This window comes from Cynara cardunculus, assembly GCF_001531365.2.
Source record: "Cynara cardunculus var. scolymus isolate 2C chromosome LG 16, CcrdV1, whole genome shotgun sequence".
Lineage (NCBI taxonomy): Eukaryota > Viridiplantae > Streptophyta > Magnoliopsida > Asterales > Asteraceae > Cynara > Cynara cardunculus.
In genome coordinates this window covers 4,580,827-4,607,634 of record NC_037543.1, presented here as the reverse complement: position 1 = coordinate 4,607,634, position 26,808 = coordinate 4,580,827, and the positions used below count along the sequence as shown (strand labels likewise).

Sequence of the window (26,808 nt, the reverse complement as noted above, 5' to 3'; positions counted from 1 at the left end):
TTCCACAAAATCTTCCCCAATTTTCACTCACACTTGTTGATCGACTGAAGATCTACCTTTACTTCAAACCCTCAATCACATAATTCTCTTACTGCAAAGCTGGAGCAGTTGAAGACCATCGGTAGGGAGCTCGCAATGGGCTCCCAAGGCGGCTTCGGCCAGTCCAAGGAGTTCCTTGACCTTGTCAAATCAATCGGAGAAGCCCGATCCAAATCCGAAGAAGATCGTATAGTTCTACATGAGATCGAGATGCTAAAACGTCGAATAAACGAGCCGGATATCCCCAAACGGAAGATGAAAGAGTACATCATCCGCCTCGTCTACATCGAGATGCTTGGTCATGATGCTTCTTTTGGGTACATTCATGCCGTTAAGATGACACACGATGATTCGCTTTTACTGAAACGAACTGGGTATTTGGCTGTTACGCTGTTTTTGAATGAGGATCATGATTTGATTATATTGATTGTGAATACGATCCAGAAGGACTTGAAATCAGACAATTATTTGGTCGTTTGTGCTGCCTTGAATGCGGTTTGTAAGTTGATAAACGAGGAGACTATACCTGCTGTGATTCAGCAGGTGGTTGAGCTGTTAGGGCACCCAAAAGAAGGGGTTAGGAAGAAGGCCGTGATGGCGCTGCATAGCTTTTATCAGAGATCTCCATCCTCTGTGAATCATCTTGTATCCAGCTTCCAGAAGGTCAGTGCTTTTTAGTTATACAGGCTTTCTACTTGTATAGTACTATTTTTACCTGCATTATGGAGTAGAGCGAATCTGATGATTGGCTATAAGCATTTGAAGCTTGCTTGGTTTGATATTTATATTATTTTCCTTGAGTTCTTATAGCCAGACACAATATCCTTTACTAGAAACAAGGTTTAAGTTAATCTATTGTTCTTTGAATCACTTCTGCTATGATAAGATCTGTTTGGTCCTTCTCCGAATATTGGGGTGCGATTTTTGTGTTTCTAATGATATATTATATGCCCTGCATTTATTAATTAGTTTGGTGTTCGACGGTCAGTTTACCTTAATTGTTGGAGGCGCTGATGTTATACATGGTGCTCCATATCATCTTCATTTAAAATTAGCATATACGATTTAATCGATATTTCAAGTTAAAGAAAAGAAAAAAGGGATTTGATCAATTGATCTGAGTTAATTCTGCAAGTATGATACCATTATTTATCAAGTCTAATGATAAAAAGAGAGCTATTGAAATAACAGATAAATATGAAAGATCAAACTCTAATTTGTCCATGGTATAAATTTATTGGAATACATCACTTGAGGAGATGAAACTGTGAAAGTCATGGGAAACATCTGCATAGACACCACAAACAGGTGGTTATTTCCACTACTTCATTTCAGTAAAAATATAGTGGAATATTTTAGGGAGCACATCATCAGATCTTAGCTCATAACTTATCAAATCTTCTCTCTCATGTTGATGATTTATTTGCATAATGAAATGGTTAATTGGTTATAACAGGTGATATTAATGCAATTCAACTGTATTTTATGAGGCAATTTGTTTATTTCCTCATTAACTTTTATTCTAATTGTAAACATCCTCTTGACTCATCTTGAAATTCATAATTTGTTAAAAAATCGAGATTTTCTGATTCTTAACCTGTACATTTCCGATTTTGCAGAAACTTTGTGATAATGACCCTGGTGTCATGGGCGCTACACTTTTCCCTCTATATGATCTTATCACAATAGATGTAAACTTGTACAAGGATTTAGTTGTAAGCTTTGTGAACATTCTTAAACAAGTTGCTGAACGCAGATTGCCAAAAAGTTATGACTATCATCAGACACCTGCTCCATTCATACAGGTACGCTTCTTTCCTGGGAAAATCAAAAGCTTGATACCCGATAACCTTGGGGAGCTGGAAACTGAATCAGCTATATGATTTGATGATTGCATTACTGTATGATTTAAAGTTGTAAGCTTGTACATATATTATGTTGGTAGCTAAAGGGGGATGTTCATGTTTTTTAGCCGATAACTAATTTGTTTACAGTATTTCTTCTGGATGTGCATCTTTTTTGTGTTGTCTTGATAGAAATGTATTCATAAGCAATGAAATGCTTAAAAGCAACAAAGTAATTCTAGCACCAGTTATGGTACACTCAAGGTGAAAACAAAACCAATTACAGATCAGTTCCACCTAGAAGCAAACATAAAATGAACCCCCTAGGGTCCAGGACATGAAGGAAGTCCTTCCATGAACTTCTAAGTTGTATCAAAGGCCAAATCATTTGGTATGCACCATTTGTGCAACCCTTTCTTCACTACTACTTTTCTTGTCTTATGGTTTGTCTCTTCTCTTCTAGTCGTTGCATTTGAATGTCTATGATGGAGATGACCAAATCACCTCAATCGGTGCAACCCAACCTTGTCTCATGTATTCTAGATTATTATTCTGACTGTTGGTGCATGGCTACATCCATTTCATCTGTTTTTTTTACGAACACCATGTGAAAAAAATAAATTACACTAATCAATTTTATAAGTTCTATCAAAAGAGATTTCAAACTTGTAACGGAAAACTTGTAAAAAGGAGAACGGAACAAAAGAATTCCTTGATAATGAGTGATGCAGAGTTACTACAACATGTCATACTTCTTGCTGCAAACATATGATTGCTCCATTATAAAGCCTTTATGAATTCTAGCAATGTTGTTTGTGAAATTGGATAGTCATTCTTGACATGCTTTTGTTAATCAATTTGGTACAACCATTTTTCAAAGTAATATTGTTATTATATTACTATTAATTTTTTTGAGATGGAGTACTATTGGATCCATGATTATGTTGCAACATCTACCTTTAAGGTAACTAATTTGCTTAGCACAGTTTAAGGATACTAAGATTGGAGGGTGACCAAAGGTGGATAACTAATTCTAGTTCATAACTACAAGGGCAGCTGCTAGGAAGCAGGGGTGCTTTATCGCTTTGCCGAATCCTCGGGTTGCAATTCTTCAAGGGGTGTGCACCCCATGTAATGTTGACTGTATCCTTGATTGAATCATTGATGATGCATTCATGGGGATACAAGGATGCATAATTAAAAAACTTGGTACTTATAAGTTCATAACTCGCAAAATTAGAAGCAAAGGCTAAAATAGATAATAAACTTGAGAGTTTATGATCGTCAAAGAGAAAAACAAGGCAATACAAGAAGTTATTTTGTTGGTTGCTTGGACTAATATGGATATATTTAAGTAAAAGTATAAGCATCATAAGACATGGATTATAGCGTACATATATTTTGCATCATATCTATTGTCTGAATTACTAATCAACATCTTGTTTTATTGGTTTGGTTTTGGCCTTGTACATACACATGTATAATTGCACCTGGTATTCTTATTTTTCTAGGATTTCAGAACCCCACTATCCATGTATTACTCATCCGTATACTTGCAACACAAGAAGACAATATTTAAGATTGTATTAACATATTGTAATTAAGCTTATTATTCATACTTGTCTTAGTAACTAGGCATAGCTAAAAGTGTGCATCAGATACAAATTTGTTCCAAATAAATTTTAATCTTTATGCTACGCGATGCAATATATGTTGATGCACACGTATAAAAAGGTAGAGGTATGAAGGACGGATGGAGGAAATTAGTAACATCTTCCATTTTTCTTTGATGGATTAGCGGTGAAGATGTGTTGATTCTCATTCAATAGAGTTATGAGGTGTCAATGAGAGTTAGAATTCCTACCATCTAAGATGATAAAAAGTCTCTACCCTTTCATATCATGTTCCTCAAGACATTTATGTTAGAGAGTTAGTTTTGAACGCATGTATGTGAGTATATGTTAGGATAGGATACCCAATGAGGGTTGTGTCGGACGAGACATATGTCCAAGATAAGTAGGCTAATGAACCCAATACATGAAAGGAAAGCCAACTAAGGGAGCTGGGGGTGCTTGAGGGGACAAGATATGTAGGAAAACAACATGCTTGAAGGAATAACTAACCCACATTCCGGTAACAAATCCTTAGCGGCAAAACATACCCAAAGAGACAAGTTACATAGGCCATAACAAACTCCCTAATGGACTTTGGGGATTTCGAGAGAACTAGCATGCCAACCAACCTATAATATGAGATAAACATACATTGTAAAGGACTTGTAACACTTTATGCCCTCAAACACGGACTCTCAAGAGCTTTTATATCCTAAATTCTTTCTCATTGGAGCCCTGTAGCAGGGCCTGAATGTACTTTTTGTTTCAGGGCTATGAGTCTATAATCATGTGTAGTGCAGGTCATTACATATGTGTACCTTATAAAAATGATGAGGTTATCTACAAGGTTGATGTTTATAAGTAGTGATCAAAACCAGAGATTATGAATGTATACCATTCCTTTAAGTTGACAATAAAGCCCTTGGAACAATGATGAGGTGAATGGTATGATATGAAACTCAATGTTGGTTCCATCAACAAGTATCATGTGCACATTGAACTTACTAAGGTGGCTAAAACAAAACCGGAAATATGCGTGGACGTTGCATTAGGTAATGAGAGTCGGAGGCTGATAGGAACCAAGAGACATTTTATTGAAATAATTTTAAAACCAACGTTGTAAAGGCCAAAGAGTGGGCGAGAATTGAAATACAAAATGGGCTTGCTTTTGGGAGGCAACCATCTCTCCTAGAGATATTTAAGTGAACCTTAGCATTCACATCAAATGAAGCATGCCATTTATTCTCCACCAATCCCTTATAAGTAGAGCTAATTAATTATATTTATTAAAACATAGTTGCTACGTTTTCTTAATATGATTACCATACAAATAATATGATAATATAAATATATATATCTCTTAATCAATTGATAGAATGGAGCCTATTAATTATGGAAATACTAAAGTTACCTTGTTAACTAATTAGCCTTAAATACTGCGAGTCTAACAGAGGCAATGTTATGTGGGATGGTTTGGTTGTATTCAGCACCATTGTTGGGTTCAAGTGACCCTAAGAGGGTGAAGAGTCAATGGAGCACCAACATGTAGACCTCTGGCATACCTCTGTAATGTGCCTGAGTTCTCGACACAACAAAGTCCCACTATATACCAACAATCTAGAATGGTTTTATGTATTTATTATGGCTTTTTAATTGATTAATACATGTGTTTGCGGTATATGAATCTGGTTATTTGTTATTATGAACTATTATTATGGTTCGAAAGTAGTACAATGATGATGATGCTAGCTCAATCATACATCTGTCCTATAAAGGAATTCTTATCTTTTAGTTTAATTACTTGTTTTAATTATTGATTTATTTAGCTCAAATTTGTATTTGTGATTCTTAATTTTTGACATCATAATTAGTTCTTTTCAATATGCAGATTAAGTTGCTCAAAATCTTGGCTTTACTTGGTAGTGGCGACAAAAGGTCCAGCGAACATATGTATACAGTCATCGGAGACATAATGAGGAAGAGCGACACAACTAGTAACATAGGAAATGCCATTCTTTATGAATGCATATGTTGCATCTCATCTATACAGTCGAGTCCAAAGTTATTGGAAACAGCGGCTGATGCAATTGCTAAATTCCTGAAGGTGTGCCATTATTTCAAGTATTATGGTATCTTTAAAAAAAAAAGAAGTATTTTGGCAGTAGGATAATCGTCAAAGTTGTTGGTTTATATATATGCTAGTCTTATTGGCAACTTTCTCTTCATTGTAGAGTGACAGTCACAATTTGAAGTATATGGGCATCGATGCTCTTGGTCGATTGATACGGTTAAGTCCAGAAATTGCCGAACAACACCAACTTGCTGTAATTGATTGCTTAGAGGTATGTAGATTCAGTATCTCATACTTCACATATGCATCTGAAGCAACTAGTATTTTTATTAGATTGGAACCAATCTTTTACTTATGTGTCTATCTAGTTCATTGATCTATCAGATATGAATCAGATACATGCTAATGAAGTTAGTTACTCAAAACAGTTATGATTGGTGCCGAATCAAGAACTATATATACAAGTCTATCTATTCATTGATCTCGCCTTTGCTGTGCTAATAGAACTAGCCTTTCTTTGCAAAATTATTCAATAATGCTATAGATGCCTGTTCAACCTGTCCTATTGACCAATCAATGACCCCTCAATTTTTTCAACTGTTACTGCTGAAAATAGAACTTTAAAATACCTTACAGTTTCCTTCCTGATATCTTTGTTGGTCTTCCCGGTGGAATAGATGCATTCATCTCAACTATTCTATGTTTAAGCAACTTGGTTTTAGATATAGTTGTTCAGGTATAGAAATCCCTTTTTTCTTATTAACGTGCTGACATATATACGCATATATTAAATTCTCATTCACTTCTTGACACAGGACCCTGATGACACTCTCAAGAGGAAAACCTTTGAGCTGCTTTATAAAATGACAAAGTCCTCAAATGTGGAAGTGATAGTAGACCGTATGATTGATTACATGATTAGCATCAATGATAGTCATTACAAAACCGAAACAGCTTCGAGATGCGTGGAACTTGCAGAGCAATTTGCGCCCAGCAACCATTGGTTTATCCAGGTCTGCTCATGCATACACATTAATTCATTTCAGAAGGCCAATTTTCATAGAAATGTTGCATGTTTCTTAAAATTCTTATTTTTTCTCCTCCCTACATTTTAACTTTATAGACCATGAACAAAGTCTTCCAGCATGCTGGGGATCTAGTGAACCCTAAGGTGGCACATAACTTGATGCGATTGATTGCTGAGGGATTTGGAGAGGATGATGATACAGCAGATAGTCAGCTGAGATCATCCGCTGTATGTAATTCTCGTCCGGTGCTAACTTTTTTTTACTGTTCTTACTTCAATTTATCTATATCTTTATTTGAAATGCATATCTGACAGCGTTTTTGTGGTTTTCTTTCATGTGGTCGTGATCACTTCCACATAGTTGTTACATACATCATGTATACCTTTGTGGTGATTAAAGCGCATGACCTTTATATGAAATGCTTATCTGATAGTACTTTTTGTGACTTGTGTGGCTATGATGTAATTATAATGGGCTTCACATATTTTTCTTTCCCTTTCTTTTCCATGACTACCTCCATACTGATTGAAATATGCCTGTTATACTTATATGTGCTCATAAGTTCATTGACGCTAGTACCTATGATTACGTTCACTCAAAAGATCTTTTGTAATAGGTCTCATTATAGAGGGAGGGTGCACTTGTGAGGTGAAAAATGTGATTGTAGCACACGATCTGAGGCAACATCCTCCAGCCATCGTTCATATGTTATTGGATTTTTACTTTTCCAGCCTTTCTTCTGCCACCTATTAGCTTCATGACATATTGCAGACATTGTGAATAATGGGGCTACCAAAAGCATTGGCGGATTTAGGAATTTCTTGGAGAGGGTGCACCTTTAAGGTGGATCAAAGGTCCGCAAAATAGCATTTTGACCTTGGGGGAAGTCGATGCGGTTTGACCTAGGGAAAATAAATTGTGCCGATTTGGGGAATAAAATAAACTTTTTCAAATCGAAACCGACCTTGATCCTTAAAATAAATATATGTTGTCTACTTGTCTTGAAAATGAGATAAAAAGCGATGATTTTTAAGATGACCTGACATTGGGAAGGAAAATAAATCATGAAAACAAACAAAAAAATCAAAATAGGAGAAAGATTAACAAAAAATTGCTTTGGCATAGTGATAGTAATGCTTATAATTGTACTTGAGGTTGTGAGTTTGAACCTTCTAACTATATTTTTGTTGTTATTATTTTCAGAAATAGCATGGTAGGGCCTGAGTAAATTCCCTGGGCTGGCCGTGGAGCCTAAAACTGAATGATAAAAAATTAAATTTTCACTTAAAAGATTTGAACCCGTGACCTCTTGCATGTGAAGTGGTAATCCAACCATCCCACCGGTGTTCAATTTCTGTTGTAGATTTGGTTCAAAGTATTTAAGGGCACCCCTCAAAATCAAGCGGGGCACCTTTCAGACAGTTAAATGTTTTTCTCTTGCAATAATCGAGTGAGCGGGTGCACGGGATCCCGCTCAGCTCCTAATAGGTCCATCCCTGACTAAAAGCATGTAGTTGTTCTTGTTCCTATTGCATGCGGGTTTCTAATGAAGAATTTCAGCTATTAAACCCGTAGTTCAATAGAAGTACCATTGTGTTGACTACTGGGAGCTGAAGGGGAGAAACAATGTATGAAGGACACGAGTTTGTCCCAATACCAAAAGGTTAAGGGACTAAACTGATGTAGATTGCAGATCTACTTTCAACTTCAGTATGCATTGGTCCATTTATCTCATCTTGAGTATTTGTGCATTCATATGCAATCATTTGCATAGCTTCTGCTGTTGAAGTATTATGGAGCTAGAAATTAATGGATATTTGTTGATAGAAAATGTATTCGATCACGTTATGATGGTGTGTGAGGTATCTTCTCTTGAGTGCTGTCTACAAACCTGGCCTATGGTTCGTATATTATCTTCTACCCATCCAAGTCTGTTACCTATTTTATTTTACACTCAAGCCCTCTTACAGAAGCAATCATACCTGCTACATTGCTAGACCAAACTCCAACATCAACGTAAATTATTCCACCCAGTTTCAACTTTCAAAGTCTTCTATTTCCCAATTAGTAACTTGCTACAAATCTGTAATATAAGCACTAAACTGTTGATATCCTTCATCAATGTGTGTAATGCACAAAGAATCATTAGCATTACAGCAAATACCTGACTGTCTAGTTGCTTGGCAATGCTTCCAGCTAAAGCAATAAACATGACATGAAGGGTCCTATTGTTCTCAAGAATGAGCTTTCAGCTTTTATTTGGCTTGGGTTTTACTGTACCGTGTTTCTTTGTCCCCTTAATTGAGCTTCTTTCCCTCTGCTTCTGCAAGTGACCGTCTTGGTCTCTTGGACAATGGACACTACCAATGACCTCTATGTGGTTAATTATTGTTTTTTTTTCTCCCTTCATTTTTCCTTGTCTACTTGTTTTGCTTGAGCTGCTGCTTATTTATCAGTTATTTTTATCATGGTGGCTATTTTATATGGACCCCTACTTTGGAATAACCTACTGTTTAAGTAACCTACTTATAAAACTATTTTTTGTTTTGATATGAACTATTAGTTGACAGTGACATACTGACATGCTCATATCAAACTTTGTATTTGGGATTATTGTTCTTGCCTTTTAGATGATCCGATTGTCTAGGGTTGTTAACATATCTTTCCTTACTGGGTACTTGACATGGCTCAACTCTTCTAATGATTAATAGAACTACCTTCAGTTAACCTGCCCTAGTTAATCAAACCATGGTCTGGTGTAGCCCTACTTGGCTTGGTTCAAATACTCTACTGAGCACTTGATCTGATTTTAATCTGTAAACCAAATCATTAGTATGACATGTCTCTCATTTGAAATTTCTTTATCTAGTATTTCATTTGAAATATTGTAAATACTTTCAATTTGTCGAACAGAATTTTTATTTATCTGAAAGATGTCTGATTTGTGCTTGTTGTAATGGACCTAAACTATTTACTTATTTAGTAATCCATCATCATTTTTTTGGGGTAGAAACCCAAAATTGGCCAAAACTTTGTTGGACCCTGACTTAAAGTCTATGACCCAATCAATCTATCTTGACTCGGCCTTTACTAAGCCTGCAAGCTGTTTGATGCTAAAAATAGAAACCTCTTATTCTTAATACTTAGCTTGACTTGAGTCTGATCTGATATACACGTGCCTGCTGCGCCATCCTGGACTTGAACCAGAGACCTCGCCCGTGAAGTAAATCATCGCGCCTACGGTCCAACCAATTGGGAGGCTCAGAAAAACTTGAGCAAAGTCAATCTCTTTATGACCCAATAATTGCGTTATTGCATCTATGTGAATAGCATGCAAATCATGCATCGATAATTAGTCAGTTGATGATTTTAAGTCACGCTATGGTAAATTATAGTTTTACGATATGCTCTCTCTTTTTATTTTTATTTTTGGGTTATATGACTGGAACTGTCTGTTATTGGCTGCAGGTGGAATCTTACCTGCAAATAGTTGATCAGCCAAAACTCCCATCTGCATTTCTCCAGGTAAGTTCTGATATATGTAGGTTTCATATTCACTCTGGATGTGGACATGGCTGCTTTGTTATTTGTTTTTTACTATGTTAGTTTTGAGAACAGGTCATATGTTGGGTATTGGGTGAATATGGAACTGCAGATGGTAAATATTCTGCTTCTTACATCAGTGGTAAGTTATGCGACGCGGCGGAAGCACATTCAGATGATGATATAGTTAAGGTATATTTATGAGCTTTATGAGCACTAAATGGCGTCTATTGGTATACTTGATTGCAGTCTTTCATATACTTGACTCGTTTTCTAAAAGTTATTTTTTGACCTCTTTACTTGTTCATATGGTTTCATGTTTGGGAAAGAAAGTAGGGGCATTACTTGTAATGGTGAGTACATGTGACTTTTTCCATTCCTAAAGGGTGATAAAAAAGAAAAATTAGGCTGTAATAGTCTTAATAGGAGTGTTGAGAGTGATTAACCTGTTGATATGTGTTTTTGGCCTTTAGATGGAGGAATAGGGTTGAAAGCAGGTGACTACAATGAGTTTTGATTGATCTTCCCTTGCTCTTATGTCCTCTGGGCATCAATTCTAGCATCTTTCAACTAGTTGACACTCAAAGTCCAACCATTATGTAATTGCTAACGAATTTCTGTATTTTTCATAAAAATCAGTTAACCATGTCATATATGTTCACAATCATCAAGTGGCATTTAGATCCAACTAGGTTGAGTTGCTGATTGATAAATCCTATGTATTTGTTCTGTGAGATTTATGAGAATTTTTTTTCTTCTCAAACACTTGCAACGACACTCCTCTGTGTGCAATAGTATGTTCCATAATGAAGTAATGAACCTTTAGCAAAATAACCCTAGTATGATATCAAACAGATGGATATGGTTTAACGACATGCAACATAGAACAATGAATGCTGGTTAAGGGTGTGAAAATTTTGATTTCTAATGAAATCCTAGAGGTAGTGGAAGAAAGCAAGCATGTAATGTATCAGAATGACAATAATAATGAAGAAATAGAGATTAGAAAAGGAATGATAAGCTGCAACATATGGCTATGGATGGTATAACATTTTCCAGAACTGTTCATTGGGGATTGGTGGGTTGATGGGGGCATGGTTGGAGAGAGTAAGGAGCAAAAAGTTGTTTGGAACTGTTATGATTCACTAGGACCTGACACTTAGGTGTTTTGCATGGTGTTAATAGACGTGTTTTAAATATATACTACAAGTGTATGGGTTATGTAGCATATGGGTCGATCAYAGGGAGGTGACGGTCTAAACACTAACCACTTAATAATCGTGGCCTAGATGCGAATCAGATGATTGATTTGATTATTAAACTAAGTAGACATGAAACAAACAAGATCAAGGAAAACAGATAAAACAAGAAACAATTAAAAGTAAAACCAAGCAAAACAAGCGACCTACAACTAAAGGGAAGTGGCTAATGTCAACCTCGGAGTTCGGTAATGGTGGGAATTCGTTACGCAAAGCTACTTCAACTCTCTCTCGAGGTGGAAAAGCTTTTCTAAACCAAGAATTGTATTTCCTTTCGCAACATGTGTACGTTGGGAAGAATCATTAGGATTTAGAATGACTTCTTTTCCCAATCAACGCCCAAATTATTTACATGTTAGGACCTTTGTCATTGATCAATTTAATCTTAGTGAAAGATCAAACTTTTGTTATATCAAAAACTGATCGAATTAACCAAACGCTTTGTTACCAGTTGAATCAGCACCAACTTTCGTTAGAATCGAAATGGATTAGAACCCAACACCCGTTTTAAAAACAATTGGTCAATACCAAAACCTTTATCTCAAGCGACGATTGCCCAACAAAACGAATGCTAAACTAAAACCAACAAGAAATTACTTATCTAGATCCCAATAAAAATAGAATGGAGTACATCTGAACTAGTAAGATAGCTACATTAAATTCTTATAAGGAAATTAATATCAACACATAGCAAGGCGAACAATAAACAACTACTCAAACATGTGTAGAAAATTAGCTAAATGCTTGAAATTAAATAAGTGCAGAAAATTGGTTACCTAAACCTAATGTGCAGAAATTGAAGTGCAGAAATTCAAAGAAGGTGCAAAATTGAAATGAGTGCAGTAAGTTAAATAGAGTGCAAACAATGGAGAAATGCAGAGAACTTGAACCTAGTGCAAACAAACGACGAATACTGAAGGATTAAAGAAGAAAACTCGAGAACAATTCAATCAATAACAATATTCGCACAAAACAAGATATCAAATATACTAAGGGGATAGGGAACGAGATAATCAATAACGTAGGAAAAGCCGATAGTAATTCGGATTCCAATGGCATAAGCTCCTAGCATAAGAGTCTTCCTCCCCAAGAATTGTAAATCGTGATCCAAGAACTTGAGAAATCGAATGTATCGTATGTTCTAAGAAAATAATGACCGCTTAAAAAAAACCCTAAAAGAAGTATGAATTGGTAAGTCAAAAAGGCTCAAGTAAAAGCCCAAAAAAACAGTCTAATCGATTTTCATGGTCGTGAATCCTTCGTGCCCGTGAAAGTGCAGCAAAAACTGTAACGTGTTTTAGGAGCAGTGCTTCATGACCATGAATAAATCTTCTCCCTTGAAACTGTTGCAGAAACTTTTAGCATCAATTAGTGTGTTTTCTTCGCGCTTGCGAAGCAGACTTTCGTGCCCATGAAGCATGGGCAACAACTATGTTCTTCCAACTTCATCTCTTTCAATGGTTTTTCTTCTTTGCTCTCGATACTTCTTCTTTTCTTCCTCCTCGGCTTTATCTTCTACATTCACTTGATCTTTCTCTTCTTTCTTCACCTCGAGCATGCCTTCACCCATGTCACCTTTAAAATCATGCATGATTTGTACAAAAACACATACCAAAAGCATATAAAACCATCCCTGAAAGAAATTCCAACCGTGATTAGAGAAATAAGAGAGAGAAAAAAAATGCATGAAAAAAAAGTTAGACTAACTAAAAGTCACTAAAAGATGCAACTAAAATACACAAAGTTTAGGTGCATAAAATGCACGTAACAAACCACCCACAAGCTAAGCTTTCTTGTCCTCAAGAAAGAAATAGAATGTATTCAGGTGAAAAAGAAAGAAAAACGAACGAAGATCTCCAAAGTTCTCAAGACAAGTTATCCCATAACTCAATAACATGATTAAGCATTAAGATCACTTATCGCAGATAAATAACCAAACGCCATGTGCTGGATTGGAGTAAATATAAGTAGGAATTTATGATTACCAAAGCGTCAAAACTAACACACACCAATCAAGCATATCACAAAAGAAATCGTAACCCAAAAAGATTTCGCAAACATACCATAGCCGCTATGGGAAGGGATAGTGATCTATACGGATGGATGCTCACGGTGTCACTCTATGCTCTCAAGTGTGTACAGGGACGTGTATACGCTCAAATCCTCCCTCTCGAGACAAACAAAATGTAGCCTTAACACGATTGAATTTATTCTCAAGTCTAAGAGTTCACCACAAAAGTATATGCGATGTTGGGGATATCAATTTATGGGGTTTTTTTTATGCACATAAGGGCTCTTTGCCTAAATTTTTTGGTGGATTGAAGGCTTTTTTTGCCTTCTCTTTTGTTTTTAGGGCTTGTGAATCCACAAGCTATGCTCGTTTTGGGGGCTCAACAAACTACTGCAAGCTATGCTCGTGTTTATATATAGACTAAATATCAAACCCATCTATAATTTTGAAGAATTCAACCTTAATATGTTTTTTTTTCTTTTGGTTTATGGTTGTACAAAAGGTCTAGCATTTAGGCTCAAATTCGGTTACAAAATGAAAATATATTTGTTTATTTTCGGGATTTTCTATGAAATGAAGGCCTCTATGTACATTCATGATAAACTTGGACGGGAAACCAGTCAAAAGCCTAGACTACACCTCAATGGGAGGTAACACACAAGAAATGAAAATTGGGATTGATTACATATGTGTCAATCCAAAAGACCCAAAATATCACTAGGTAGATCCATGCATTATAGCCACATTTGTAATGTAGGGGGACTACGGTATGCAAACTAGTCCTAAAAGGTTACGAGAAACAACATGCTTAACAGTGTGTGCAAGTGACAACTAATGTAACATCATTCCTAGACAAATCATTGAACATGGCAAAAAGTTAATGTGCAATTAGTGTTATAGTCACATTTGTAATGTAGGGGGACTTCGGTATGCAAACTAGTCCTAAAAGGTTACGAGAAACAACATGCTTAACAGTGTGGGCAAGTGACAACTAATGTAACATCATTCCTGAACAAATCATTGAACATGGCAAAAAGTTGTGCAATTAGTGAATCCAACAACTAAATCATGTGACAAGATGTGTTGTACTACAAGTCTTGGCACAACAAAGAGAAATCAAAAATCTTTTTGGATTTTTTAAATGCAAAGCAAAATAAAACTATATGCAAAGAAAAAGGAAAAAGAAAAAGAAAAGGAAAAAAGCACCCATCCACAAGCAAAGAGGAGCATTGTCTTCAATACTCGGGTTAGGGTGTACGGAAAGAAAAATAAATCACGGGGAAGGGGGGAGGGGGAGATTGTGTTGGCGATAGTAGCGCTCTAAGAATCAACACTGATTGTGCTTGATGCGCTCAACATCTTGCCATAGGCAGATTATACTCCGATCAATGGCATGTCATGCACCTCAAGAAAATCACCCCTAAGACTAGCAATATCTTCTTGGATCGTGCATATTGTCTCATTCAAGTCATTGAGACTATTGGAAACGACTCTTATCTCTTCCCTTGATTCTAAGGTCCATGTGTCGAATCAGTTAATAAGCTCATGAGGGAGAAAAAAATGCCTGTGCGGGGGTGGAGGTGTCGTCTGTGGTGCACGTGTGTGCTTTGTTAAGTGAGGTGGCTGCTGAACATCACGGAACCTCTAATCTGTATGCCCAGTCATGCTAGTGAGATCGGAAGGTAGTGTAACTGAGTGATACTGTCATTGCGCACCGACCAACTGGTAATATGTTGGTATATTTTGGGTGATGAGCTCAATCATTTGCATGCTAGCATGGAGCAAAACATCGGCGGCGGGGATATGTTAGGTTGAACAACCTGACTCTGCCCGCCCGACTAGAACACTGACGCTTTGGGCGACTTGGAGAGGCCATGCGTGTCGATGCAAAAAGGGACAAATGAGGTGTACACAACCTACGTCCGCCCAGTGGTGGAGTGGTGGCTGCCCAAGCAATTAAACACACAAATATAGTCCTAAACAACAATCTTTTGTCAATGTAAAAAGGGAGAAACTACAACCCAAAAGTAAAACTAAATAACACGTGAAACTTGGGAGTATTGGAAAACAGAGTCACAGAATATGCTAGTTAAATCCTACAGTCTGTCAGTGATGACAACCCAATTAGAAACATGCAATTTAACTAGAATGGCAGACTTTTTCAAACCAATTTGGAGCACCCACAAGCAAATAATCAAACCATGAAATCACATAAACAATAAAATCACATAAAATGCACTTAACACACTTCACATTAAAACGACATGTTAAGTTAGTGGGAGAAAGAAATGTAAGTATCACTTTTGTATTTATCTACGGAGAGAAAGGTAGGGACTAGGGACAAAGTTGTCATTGCATCTCCTAGAAGATAGAGATCCTTAGAATCATCAACAGACATGACGATGCATTTCCTTGGAAATTTTTTGCAAGGATCTTGTCATATACTTGGTATACCATGAGAAATAAATGTCAACATATCGATACATAGGTAATGCCATGGAAAAAAAAATAACTCGATACCTACTAACCCAAATGGAACCTGTCCAGAAGTTTGGCTAGAAAGCCAAATGTGATTCAAAGAAAAATGCTTTAATATGCTGCATCGTCTTATAGGTTATTCCATTGTCTTTCTTGCAAATGTATGTGTGTTATGTTATATGCATTATCTCATAACCCAGAGCATATAAGTATTTGATGTTTGAAGGCTACCATAATCCGTACACACACGCCTGTTACTCTAATAATAATTTGTTAACCTGTTTTTTAAAGTATATAATATTTATTGTAATTTGAGAGAAAATATGTAGTTATTCTCATTGAAAAACAACAGCGGTATTTATACATCTTAGAGACCTAACTAGAATCCCATAATTTAAGGGATTTGATAACATACAAGGAAACTTACCAAACTATACAAATATTTACCAAAATTGTTACAAAAGGAAAAATAATCCCAAGAAATCAGGGATTATATTCACTGTATCAATTCCATACTCCCCCTCAAGTCGGTGCATATATATCATACATGCCCAACTTGTCTATAAGACGATCGAATGCCGGTCTAAATAGTCCTTTGGTTAAGATATCTGCTGTTTGCTCTTTGGAAGGGATGAATGCAATGCAGATAGTCCTATTGTCCAACTTTTCCCTTATGAAATGTCGGTCCACTTCAATGTGTTTTGTTCTGTCATGTTGGACTGGATTTTGTGAGATGCTAATGGCTGCTTTAATATCACAAAACAACTTCATAGGTAGCTCAACCTTTAAACGTAAGTTAACAAAGACCCTTTTGATCCAAATTATTTCACATATGCCATCTGCCATCTGCCATCTGCCATTGATCTGAATTCAGCTTCTGCACTGCGTCTGGATACAACACTTTGTTTCTTGTTTCTCCACGTGACAAGATTTCCCCATACATAAGTACAATATCCCGATGTAGATCTTCTGCTCATGTTTGGGTCTGCCTAACTTGCATCAGTGAAGGCTCCAATGGTTCGATTGTCTCTTTTTTTTTAAAGAGTAGTCCTTTACCTCTACAACTATTTAAATATCTAAGAATTTTGTGGACAATTTCTTCATGCTCTTCATAAGGACAATGCATAAATTGGTTCACCATTCTAACCGCAAAAGCAATGTCAGGCCGTGTATGTGATTAGTAAATCAATCTTCCAACCAACCGTTGATATTGATGAATATCAACCTGCCTCCCATTAGTAATGCCATCCAACCTTTTGTTGGGGTCAATTGGAGTATCTGTCGGTTGACATGCACTCATTCCAGTATCTTGTAAAAGATCCAGAACATATCTYCTTTGTGACAATACAATGCCCTTACTTGACCTTGCAACTTCCATACCTAGAAAGTATTTCATTTCTCCAAGGTCCTTTACTTCAAACTCTTTAGCAAGTCGATCCTTCATACTTTCCATCTCCTCATGATCATTACCTGTGAGGAGTATGTCATCTACATAAACTATTAAGGTTGTAATTTTACCTTTTGAGGAAAATCAAGTGAACAGAGTATGATCAGATTGAGCCTGTTTGTATCCGTGACTGTTGACTACTTGAGTGAAATGTGCAAACCATGCCTTTGGGGATTTCTTAAGCCCATACAAAGCTTTCTCTAATTTGCACACTTTTGTGCCAAAGTTACTTTCAAACCCTGGTGGTGGCAACATATAAACTTCTTCTTCTAGTTTGCCATTCAAGAAGGCATTTTTCACATCAAATTGCCTAATTGGCCAATCAAGATTTGCTGCTATTGAAAGTAGAATCCTTATGGTATTTAACTTTGCAACTGGAGCAAATGTWTCTGTATAATCAATGCCATAGGTTTGTGTGAAACCTTTGGCTGCCAGCCTTGCTTTATATCTTTCAAGGGCTCCATCAGCATTAAATTTTGGAGTAAATACCCACTTACAACCAACTGTGGGAGTACCTTTCGGAAGATCTTCAACACGCCACGTCTGATTCTTCTCAAGAGCACTCAATTCCTCTAGAACAGCCTTTTTCCGCTCTGGACTTTTAAGGGCTTCCTGTATAGTGTTGGGAATTTGAACTTTGGACAACAGAGTTTTGGTGAGAGTTTTGAGCAAGACATGTAATTGGACATAGGATATTTAACACATGTACGTTTTTCTTTTCTCAAGGCTATTGGGACATTCAGGTCACATGACTTACCAAGAGATGGTTCCTTCCTCGGTTCGGAATCAGGTGCTGAGATTGTGTTGAACTCTTTGTTTGAAGGGAATCTTCGCTCATACACTTTTCCGAATTGTTTTTTTTTCTTTTTCACTACAATCCTCTTGAGTAACTTGTTGAGGTTCAGATGGTACTTCAGTTTCTTCAGGAGGAATATTATGTTCACTTTCTCGATCTAGTCGTGGTTCTATTGGAACATCTACATCCATGGTAACAAATGTAGTTGGAAATACTAGATCCAAAAAATTTAAGTCTTTTTTTTTTATTCTCCCCCTGAAGACGAGATTTAAAGAAAGGAATATTTTCAAAAAACTTAACATCCATGGTAACAAACATTTTTCCCGTGTTTGGATGAAAACATTTAAATCCCTTTTTATGTGGTGCGATTCCTACAAAAACACATTTGACTATTTTAGGGCTTTGTGGTCTAATTTGCCAAGGTTGATATTGGTGTTCTTAATAAACACAGTACAACCAAAAACTTTTAATGGCATGAAACAAAATAATCGTGACTTTGGAAAAGAACTTTCTAAAACATATATGGGTGTTTGAAACTTTAAAGCTTTAGACGACATTCGGTTCATTAAATATGTAGCATGCAGAAGAGCATCTCCCCATAAATATTTTGGTGTTTCAGTTGAAAATAGTAAAGCCCGGGTGATTTCAAACAGATGCCTGTTTTTTCTTTTGGCTATAACGTTTTGTGGTGGAGTATCTACACATGAGCTTTGTTGAACTATGCCTTGAGCATCTAAAAGATTCCCTAGAGTTTTAGTAAAATATTCCCTACCATTGTCACTTCTAAGAATTTGAATCTTAGTGCCAAACTGAGTTAGAATCATGTTATAGAATTTTTTGAAAACATGTTCAACTTCTAATTTTTCTTTAAGCAAATAGACCCAACAGACCCTTGTATGATCATCTATGAAGGTAATAAACCATCTATTCCCATGACACGTAGTGACCTTAGAAGGACCCCCATATGTCACTATGCATCAAAGCAAAAGGCATAGATGGTTTATATGATTGTGGATGATACGTACTTTTGTGTAGTTTTGTTAACGTACAAATCTTACATTGAAAGGATGAGGGATTTTTATTACCAAATAACACAGGAAACAAATGTTTTAAATAAAAGAAACTTGGATGTCCAAGCCTAAAGTGCCATAAATAAATCTCATTATTACTCTTCCATTAGAGTGGATTCCCTCATCTAGAATGTAGAGTCCACCACATTCATCAACACGTCCAATCATCCTCCCCGAGTCCAGGTCTTGAAAAATGCAAAAGGAAGGAAAGAACAAAGCACGACAATTGAGGTCAGCAGGGAGTTTATGAACAGAGATCAGATTACAAGAGTTTTGGAACATGTGGGACATTAGAAAGAATGAAGTTTGATGATATCTTTATATCACCAACTCCTGCAATTGTAGAAAAAGTGCCATCAACAATTCGTACTTTTCTATTTCCTGCACAAGGCTTATAAGAATTGAAGAGATTTGAACAAGAAGTCATGTGGTCAGATTCCCCTGAATCAATGATCCAGGCTGATGTATTTTGTAAGCACATATGAGAAGATGAATAGTTAGACGAAGGGGTGTTTTTACCATATTGCACATAGGCACAGGATGGGTCAGCAGAAGAAGACATAGGTCTGGTTTTTTTAAGTAATTTTAGGAGCTGCTCCATTTGATCCTTTGTGAATTGAGACTGCCCTGGTTGGATTTGAGTGTCTTGAGTCGTTTCAACTGTGGTGTGTAGGGCTCTTTCAGACTTACTCTTCCAGTCGGCTTGCCATGAAGCTTCCAACACTTGTCCCGAGTGTGCCAAAACCTCTTACAATGGTCACAATAAGGTTTCTTTTTTGTATCACCCCCTTGTTCTATGCCACGGACAAGTAGGGCGGCTGTGTCCCCGACATCAGTCGGTTGGATCCCGTTCGTCATTACTTTTCTTCGGCTTTCTTCAAGTCTTACTTCTAAAAGAACTTCTCGGATGGATGGAAGAGGCTGTCGGCCAAGAATTCTTCTTTTAACTTCATCGAGACTTGGGTGAACACCAACCAGAAACATGAACACACGGTCATTCTCCTCTTTCTTCTTCTGCCGAGTACAATTTGCAAAACTCTCCCACACATCATCGTGGCATTGATCCAATTCTTGCCATAATGCTACCATCTCATTATAGTAAGAGTTAACATCACGGTTATCTTGTTTGGCTTGCCACATATGTGTTTTAATTTCAAAGATTTGGGAAGAATTCTCGAAGTCTGAATATGTCGCTCGAGCAGAGTCCCACACTTCCTTGGCGGTTTTCATGAACATATGTGGCTTAGCAATGGACATGTCCATTGAATTGAGTAGCCACACAGTTACTAAAGAATTCTCAGAACACCATTTACGGTATCCTGGATCAAATGAGACTGATTTTGAAGTTTGAGTAGTCAGGAAGCCCAACTTACCTCGACCATCAATGGCGAGTTTCACAGATTGTGACCATTCTAGATGGTTTTTCCCATTCAAACGATGCACAGTGATTTGCTTCGGTGATTGAGAGTAGTCAACTACTGGTGTTGATCGATCGGTAGATGTGACGGTGGAGTTCGATTCGAACTCCGACATGTTGAACCTCGGTTATTGGTTTTGATTATTAACAGCAAATAAGTTGTTAAAACATATATCTTTGTAGCTCTGATACCATGTAATTTCAAAGAAAATATGTTGTTATTCTTATTGAAAAACAAAAGGGGTATTTATACAACTTAGAGACCTAACTAGAATCCCATAATTAATGGGATTTGATAACATACAAGGAAATTTACCGAACTATACAAATATCTACCAAATTTACAAAAGGAAAAATAATCCCAAGAAATGAGGGATTATATTCACTGTATCAATTCCACATTTATATACGACAAAAGCAACAAATAAACTAACACACCCTCCTCACCTTAGGTGAGGTTTGAACCTCTGGCCTCTTAGGAGGCCAAATGCTACGATATCGCTAGGCCAAAGGCCCTTTGGTTTGTTAAACTGTTTTAGTTATATCTAACTACGTTTTGTGTCAGATGCTAAGTCATTGCAGTTGCTTTTCGTGCAAAGATGTAATCTCCGTAATAATTGGTCAATATACTTCTGAAGGAATTAGGGGGCTGTTTGGTTGGTTTTCTATTAAGTCCTGTATGGAAAAAGTTGTCTCTGTAGATTAATCTGTCTGTATAGATTGGGAATGTTTTTGTTTGGGGCTTTTTCGTAAATCGAAGGAGCGTGTTCTTTAATTGGAGGGGGCAGGTTTGGAATTTTTCTGCCTTTCTGCATGAAGCTCCCCCCTAGAAGCTTTCTGAATAAGCCACTTTTTACATTATTAAGCCAATACCAAACAGTCATATATACTTACTGAATAAGCTGCGAGTCCCATTAAGCTGCTAACAAACAAACCCTAAATACCCTGTAAATTACATATTGTGAATGAATTGTTGCCTTTTGGTGTCCATGATGGTCACCTTGTCCACATGACGTCCTGGCAGGTTGCTCCTATCATGACTTGTCGTGGCACCATAACCACTATGGTTGGGGAAGGGGGTTGATTTTTATTTAGTTAGAGCCTAGTGGTTGTGCTATAATTTGTCTTTGTTCCCTCTTGTTTCCTATGTTCCCAAAATTTGAAACTTCTACCTGATGTTATTCACTGCAGAGTGAACGTTTTTTTGCGAGTATAACGAGCTTCAATTTTCTGCTTATTTTTGAAGGCATATGCAGTGACAGCACTTATGAAAGTATATTCTTTCGAAAAAGCAGCTGGAAGAAAATTCAATTTGCTACCAGAGGTCAGTATCTATCAATTCTCATATCATTTTTCACTGCCAATAATACCTGATCGGGTTTTTAATTTTTTTTCTCCAAGGCTATATATCTTCAACTGTTTATTCTCAATATACAATTTTGTGGGACATCGAGGTTGAGTTTTTTTCTCTCGTTGTAGTGCCAGTCTTTGCTAGAGGAATTGTCTGCATCTCACTCATCTGATCTCCAGCAACGTGCATATGAGTTCCAGGCAATCCTTGATCTCGACGCCAATGCCATAGAGAATATAATGCCATTAGATGCAAGCTGTGAAGACATTGAGGTGATCTTTTGTGCATATAAACTGTTATTTCTAACATGTTTTGTGTGCTTTTTGGCTTAGCATGATATCGTATTCCGTGGTTAAATTATTGATTGCTGATTGCCTTTTATTTTCATTGAAGGAGCATTTATACAAGCATATTTTTATTTTCTCAACACACGCGCTCCCCTGAACATGCACATTAGTAATTTTTCTTTTTTGGATAAAGACATTAGTGTCTTTTCTATTGCCATCTTAAAATGGCTTGAACCCCAATCTCAAGATGACTTATGTGTGGGGTTGGTATACGACATCAGTTGTCTTTAGAGGTTTAGCATGAGTAATCAGAACACCATTAATTTATAGGATTTCGATCTATTCCATCACCCATAGTTGTGAAGGGAGTACCGAGGCGCAAGACTCATTGAGATGCAACTTTGTGGCCTGACCTTGGTTCAGGCTTATTGGCTTTAATGAGATGTGCCTTGGTGTTCATTAAAATGAGACACACAATGATTTTTCGAGCCTTTGTTAATGAATAAAAAAATAACGTCTTCATCCCTTGTACTTTGAATGAAATCCTAGTCTAGTAAACATATTTTCAGCTAATATACTGCACAAAAGATGGGATCAAGATCTTCATCTCACTTGTCATCTTCTCCTTGATGACCTTTTCTTTGGGCTCGAGGTTTAATGTTAGTGGTCAATATCTTGTCAATTTGATGATTCTTATCTGATGATGATTTAATGTTAAAACATCTTTTTATATACATTATCTGAATTACATATTGTACATGTGTATATGTATACATACTTACACACATGTATATGTAATATATGTATATATGTGTGTGTCTAGCGTCTATTAAATAATAAATTTTCATCTTTCCTTTTTCCAGTTGCTTATCTTTACTTCTACTAATTCGTCAATTTCCATCTTGTTTATGGCAAGCTTAGTTTTTTAATGAAAAACATGTCCAACACAGATTACCATTCACCATATCATTTAATCAGAATTTGACATTTGATCATCAAAGGCGTGCTCCAACAAGAAGTACACAACACATTTTGTTGTGTTGTGTACTTTTCATTAGAGCACACCTTTCGCTAGGAAGGGATCCGTTAGGAGTACTTTTTTTTGGAAAAACTCGGGTGAAATTTAGCAAATTACATGTTATGTAGAAAGCATAAGAACAGGCCATCACAAAATGGTCGTTTTAGATTTATGAAATTAGTTAGAAACTAATTTGCTACTGTTTTTTAGTTGTTCTCCGCCTTTTTCCTCCACCTACCGGGCTAGGTAATTGGGTTTTTTCGTTCTTTCTCTTCGATAAGAATATCGATTTGAAATGAGAAAAATTACGTCAGGGCTAGTTAACGAGCCTTTTCCCTAGGCTAAATTAGCCTTATAGACAGTTTTAGGGGCCTTTAGTCTTTTGATTAGAGTAGGGGTAGCGAGAGAGCAGAGCGTACCGCCCTGCCATAGTCGTGATCCCGGGTGACAAAGTAAAAGCCTTTGATCCTTTGCCCCATACTTTGAGATGCTCCTCCCCGCCGATCAAGCAGCGACGCTGCAGCAACAGGAGTAATAGTAGCAGAAACAAAGCTGTAAAAATTTCTTGCTACTATTTTGCTTTTCTTATTGGTGATAGCATAAAATTGTTATTATGAACTATTCTGCTAATTTTTTTTGGTGCAGCAAAACATACTTTAATTGACATCCTTTTTAGAATTTAGTACTTGTAAAAATATGAAGCAATCATGCACGCACAAAATCAAGTCTTTTGCAAGGAATAAAAATTCTTACAAAATACCCAAGAAATCCTACGGTTTCCATCCATAAAGTAGTCATAGTAAGTTAAGTGGAGCAAAAGAATCAAATAGAACTGAAGAGAGAGAAGAAACAAAACTGAGAAGTTGGCTGCTAAATGAGATGTGGAAATCTAGTAAAAATGATGTAATATATTATTCCATCACATATGAATATGATACACGTGATACTAAATAAGAGATGCGGGAGATTTTCGACGTGATCTTGGTCGCGGGCCAAGTCGCCCTTACACCACTACGCCCCCTCACATGTGATAAGGGTGTTGTTGATATGATACTATAATCCATCAAGACCATCATGTGTTATGCTAAATCATAGACGCAGGCAACCTTTGGCGCGACCTAAGTCGTAGAACACGTCTTCTGCATACCACCAGGTTCCCTCACGCGTATTATCACATGTGATAAGGGTGTTCTCACGTTCTCGTAAAATGGAGGCGTTCTCCTTTGAACCTCCACCTATATATATATATATATATATATTCATAGTTGGTATTTTATTTAAATAACTATATTGATAATAGTAGTGTTTTAATATGTTCTGTATTTTAAATGGATATGCCTGTTCTCCCTTTGGTTAACTATTAGATCTGTTTAGCTGAACCATTTGGCTATTCCCTGGGTAGCTAGAACCCTAAGGTCCCGTTTGGTTTGCAGGAATGGAATGGATTTGAGGGGATTTGGATTTTAAATCCATTCCAATCCCATGTTTGGTTTGTTGGATTGTTCGGATTTGAAATCCTATTGAAATCCTACAAACATAGGATTTTGAAATCCTACAAATATAGGATTTTGAAAATCCTTAGATTCTCTGGATTTCATGGGATTTCGTAGGATTGTGTGAAATAAGATTTTAAAAATGGTAAAAACATTAGTTTTGTAAAAAGCAATTTATAAAAATGTAATTTAATTATTTTTATGATTATTTATAAAAAATGGAATCCAATTCCATTCCAAATCCTACAAATGAAACACACCAATGGTTTCAAATCCATTCCAATCCAAATTCCTCCAAATTAAAATCCCTCCATGAAATCCAAGCGGACCCTAAATTCACAATATAATGTGTAAACAAACCCAATAAGGTCCTCCCCAAGGTCCACTTTCATAAGGTTGCCTTTTGAATATGCCCATTTGCATAGTTTCTGAAGTTCACATTTTCTGCACCTGTCATCTGGTTGTCCAAGATGAGGGTTCTATGGCTTATTCCCCTCTGTAACATCAAACCTACATCATAGTCAAACTTTCTTTTTCTGTGAATCTGAGGTTTAATATATTTCAAGTTAATCTAAGTTTGATAAATTTGCTATATATAATTTCTGTCGTCTATTTCATTATAATGGTTTACTGTCAAGAATTTGAAGACATTTGGATCTGTTTCCATGCAGATTGATAAGAGCCTTTCGTTCCTTGATAGTTATGTCCACAAGTCATTAGAAGAAGGAGCTGAACCATATATCCCCGAGCATGAACGGTCTGGAACTCTAAGTATCAGCAACATGGGAAACCAAAACCAGTATGATACTTCGAGTCATTCTCTTAGATTTGAGGCTTACGAGGTTCCAAAACCCGTCATTCCTATTGGGATACCCGCACCAATTTCTTATCCAACTGAACTTGTACCCCTACCCGAGCCATCTTATCAACGAGATGTTCAACCCATTGCGTCTTTGGGACCTGTATCTGATGCAGGCTCGACTGGACTCAAGTTACGGCTTGATGGGGTTCAAAAGAAGTGGGGTAAACCCACGTACTCATCTGCTGCCTCATCATCCACCTCAAACTCGGATTCCCATAGGACTACAGTTAGTGGCGCAACACAACCCGATACTGTGGTATCTAAATCCCGTGAATCATCTTCTTACGATTCTTCTTCAAGAAGGCAGCCACATGTTGAGGTTTCTGAAGAAAAGCAAAAACTTGCTGCTTCTTTGTTTGGGGGTACATCTTCAAGGTCTGAAAAGAAGCAATCTGGTGGTACCGCCGCCGGTGGTGGTGGTCATAGTAAGGTTTCAAGAGTGAGTAATCACACGGAGGAGAAAGTGCGGCCCACAACCACAGTGGTTCAGCCGCCGCCTCCTGACTTGCTCGATTTAGCTGAACCAACTGGCACCATGAGTAGTTCATCTTCTGTCATTGATCCATTTAAACAACTGGAAGGTCTTCTTGATATGAGCGAAGATGGTATCACTGCTACTCCTTCTAATGGTCCTGATCTTATGTCCCTTTATTCCGAAAATGGGCAGAATCTGAACCAGAATACGATATTGAACGAGAAAGATGATCCTAGTTCAGAGAATACAACCAAACGAACGGCGTCGTTAACCAAGGGTCCAAGTCTGAAAGATGCTCTGAACAAAGATGCACTTGTGAGACAGATGGGGGTAAACCCAACAAGCCAGAATCCTAACTTATTCAGTGATTTGCTTGGCTGATTAGTTTTCATAACACAAAACTCCCAAGATCACAACTGGATGCTCCCAGAGGATATAAAAAAACAGATTCTAAGTAGAAGCAAGAAGCGTAATCGGGCTATTTGGTGTGCGGGTTTCACGAAGTGTTAAACAGATTTGCAGCTGATTGTTATAAGGTGGTGGTGGTGGTGTATTATTAAGATTGTTGTTTTTCTTTTTGTTTTAATTACTGGAAGAGGAGTTTATTGTATTTTAGGGAAAAGATTGTTGTTGTTGGTGCTTCATACAGTGTACATTTTGTTCTCATGCATCCATAATATTCTGAGGCTCATTGGTTTTGGATGAA

The 26,808-nt window shown here is 36.9% G+C and overlaps 1 protein-coding gene across 2 annotated transcripts; it reads left to right on the top strand.

The window, feature by feature from the left end:
- Positions 1-26,808, top strand: LOC112529693 (AP-4 complex subunit epsilon-like). 2 transcript variants are annotated; one of them, XM_025141045.1, is made up of 12 exons: positions 272-356; positions 484-702; positions 1,659-1,844; positions 5,385-5,600; positions 5,728-5,838; positions 6,383-6,580; positions 6,691-6,822; positions 10,064-10,120; positions 10,214-10,330; positions 21,863-21,940; positions 22,096-22,239; positions 25,437-26,808. In XM_025141045.1, the coding sequence occupies exons 2-12, from the start codon at positions 634-636 to the stop codon at positions 26,481-26,483; spliced, it is 2,355 nt and encodes a 784-aa protein (XP_024996813.1). In that variant the 5' UTR covers positions 272-356; positions 484-633; the 3' UTR covers positions 26,484-26,808. The 2 variants fall into 2 exon arrangements, with proteins under 2 accessions (XP_024996812.1, XP_024996813.1); XM_025141044.1 differs by having other exon boundaries at positions 1-702.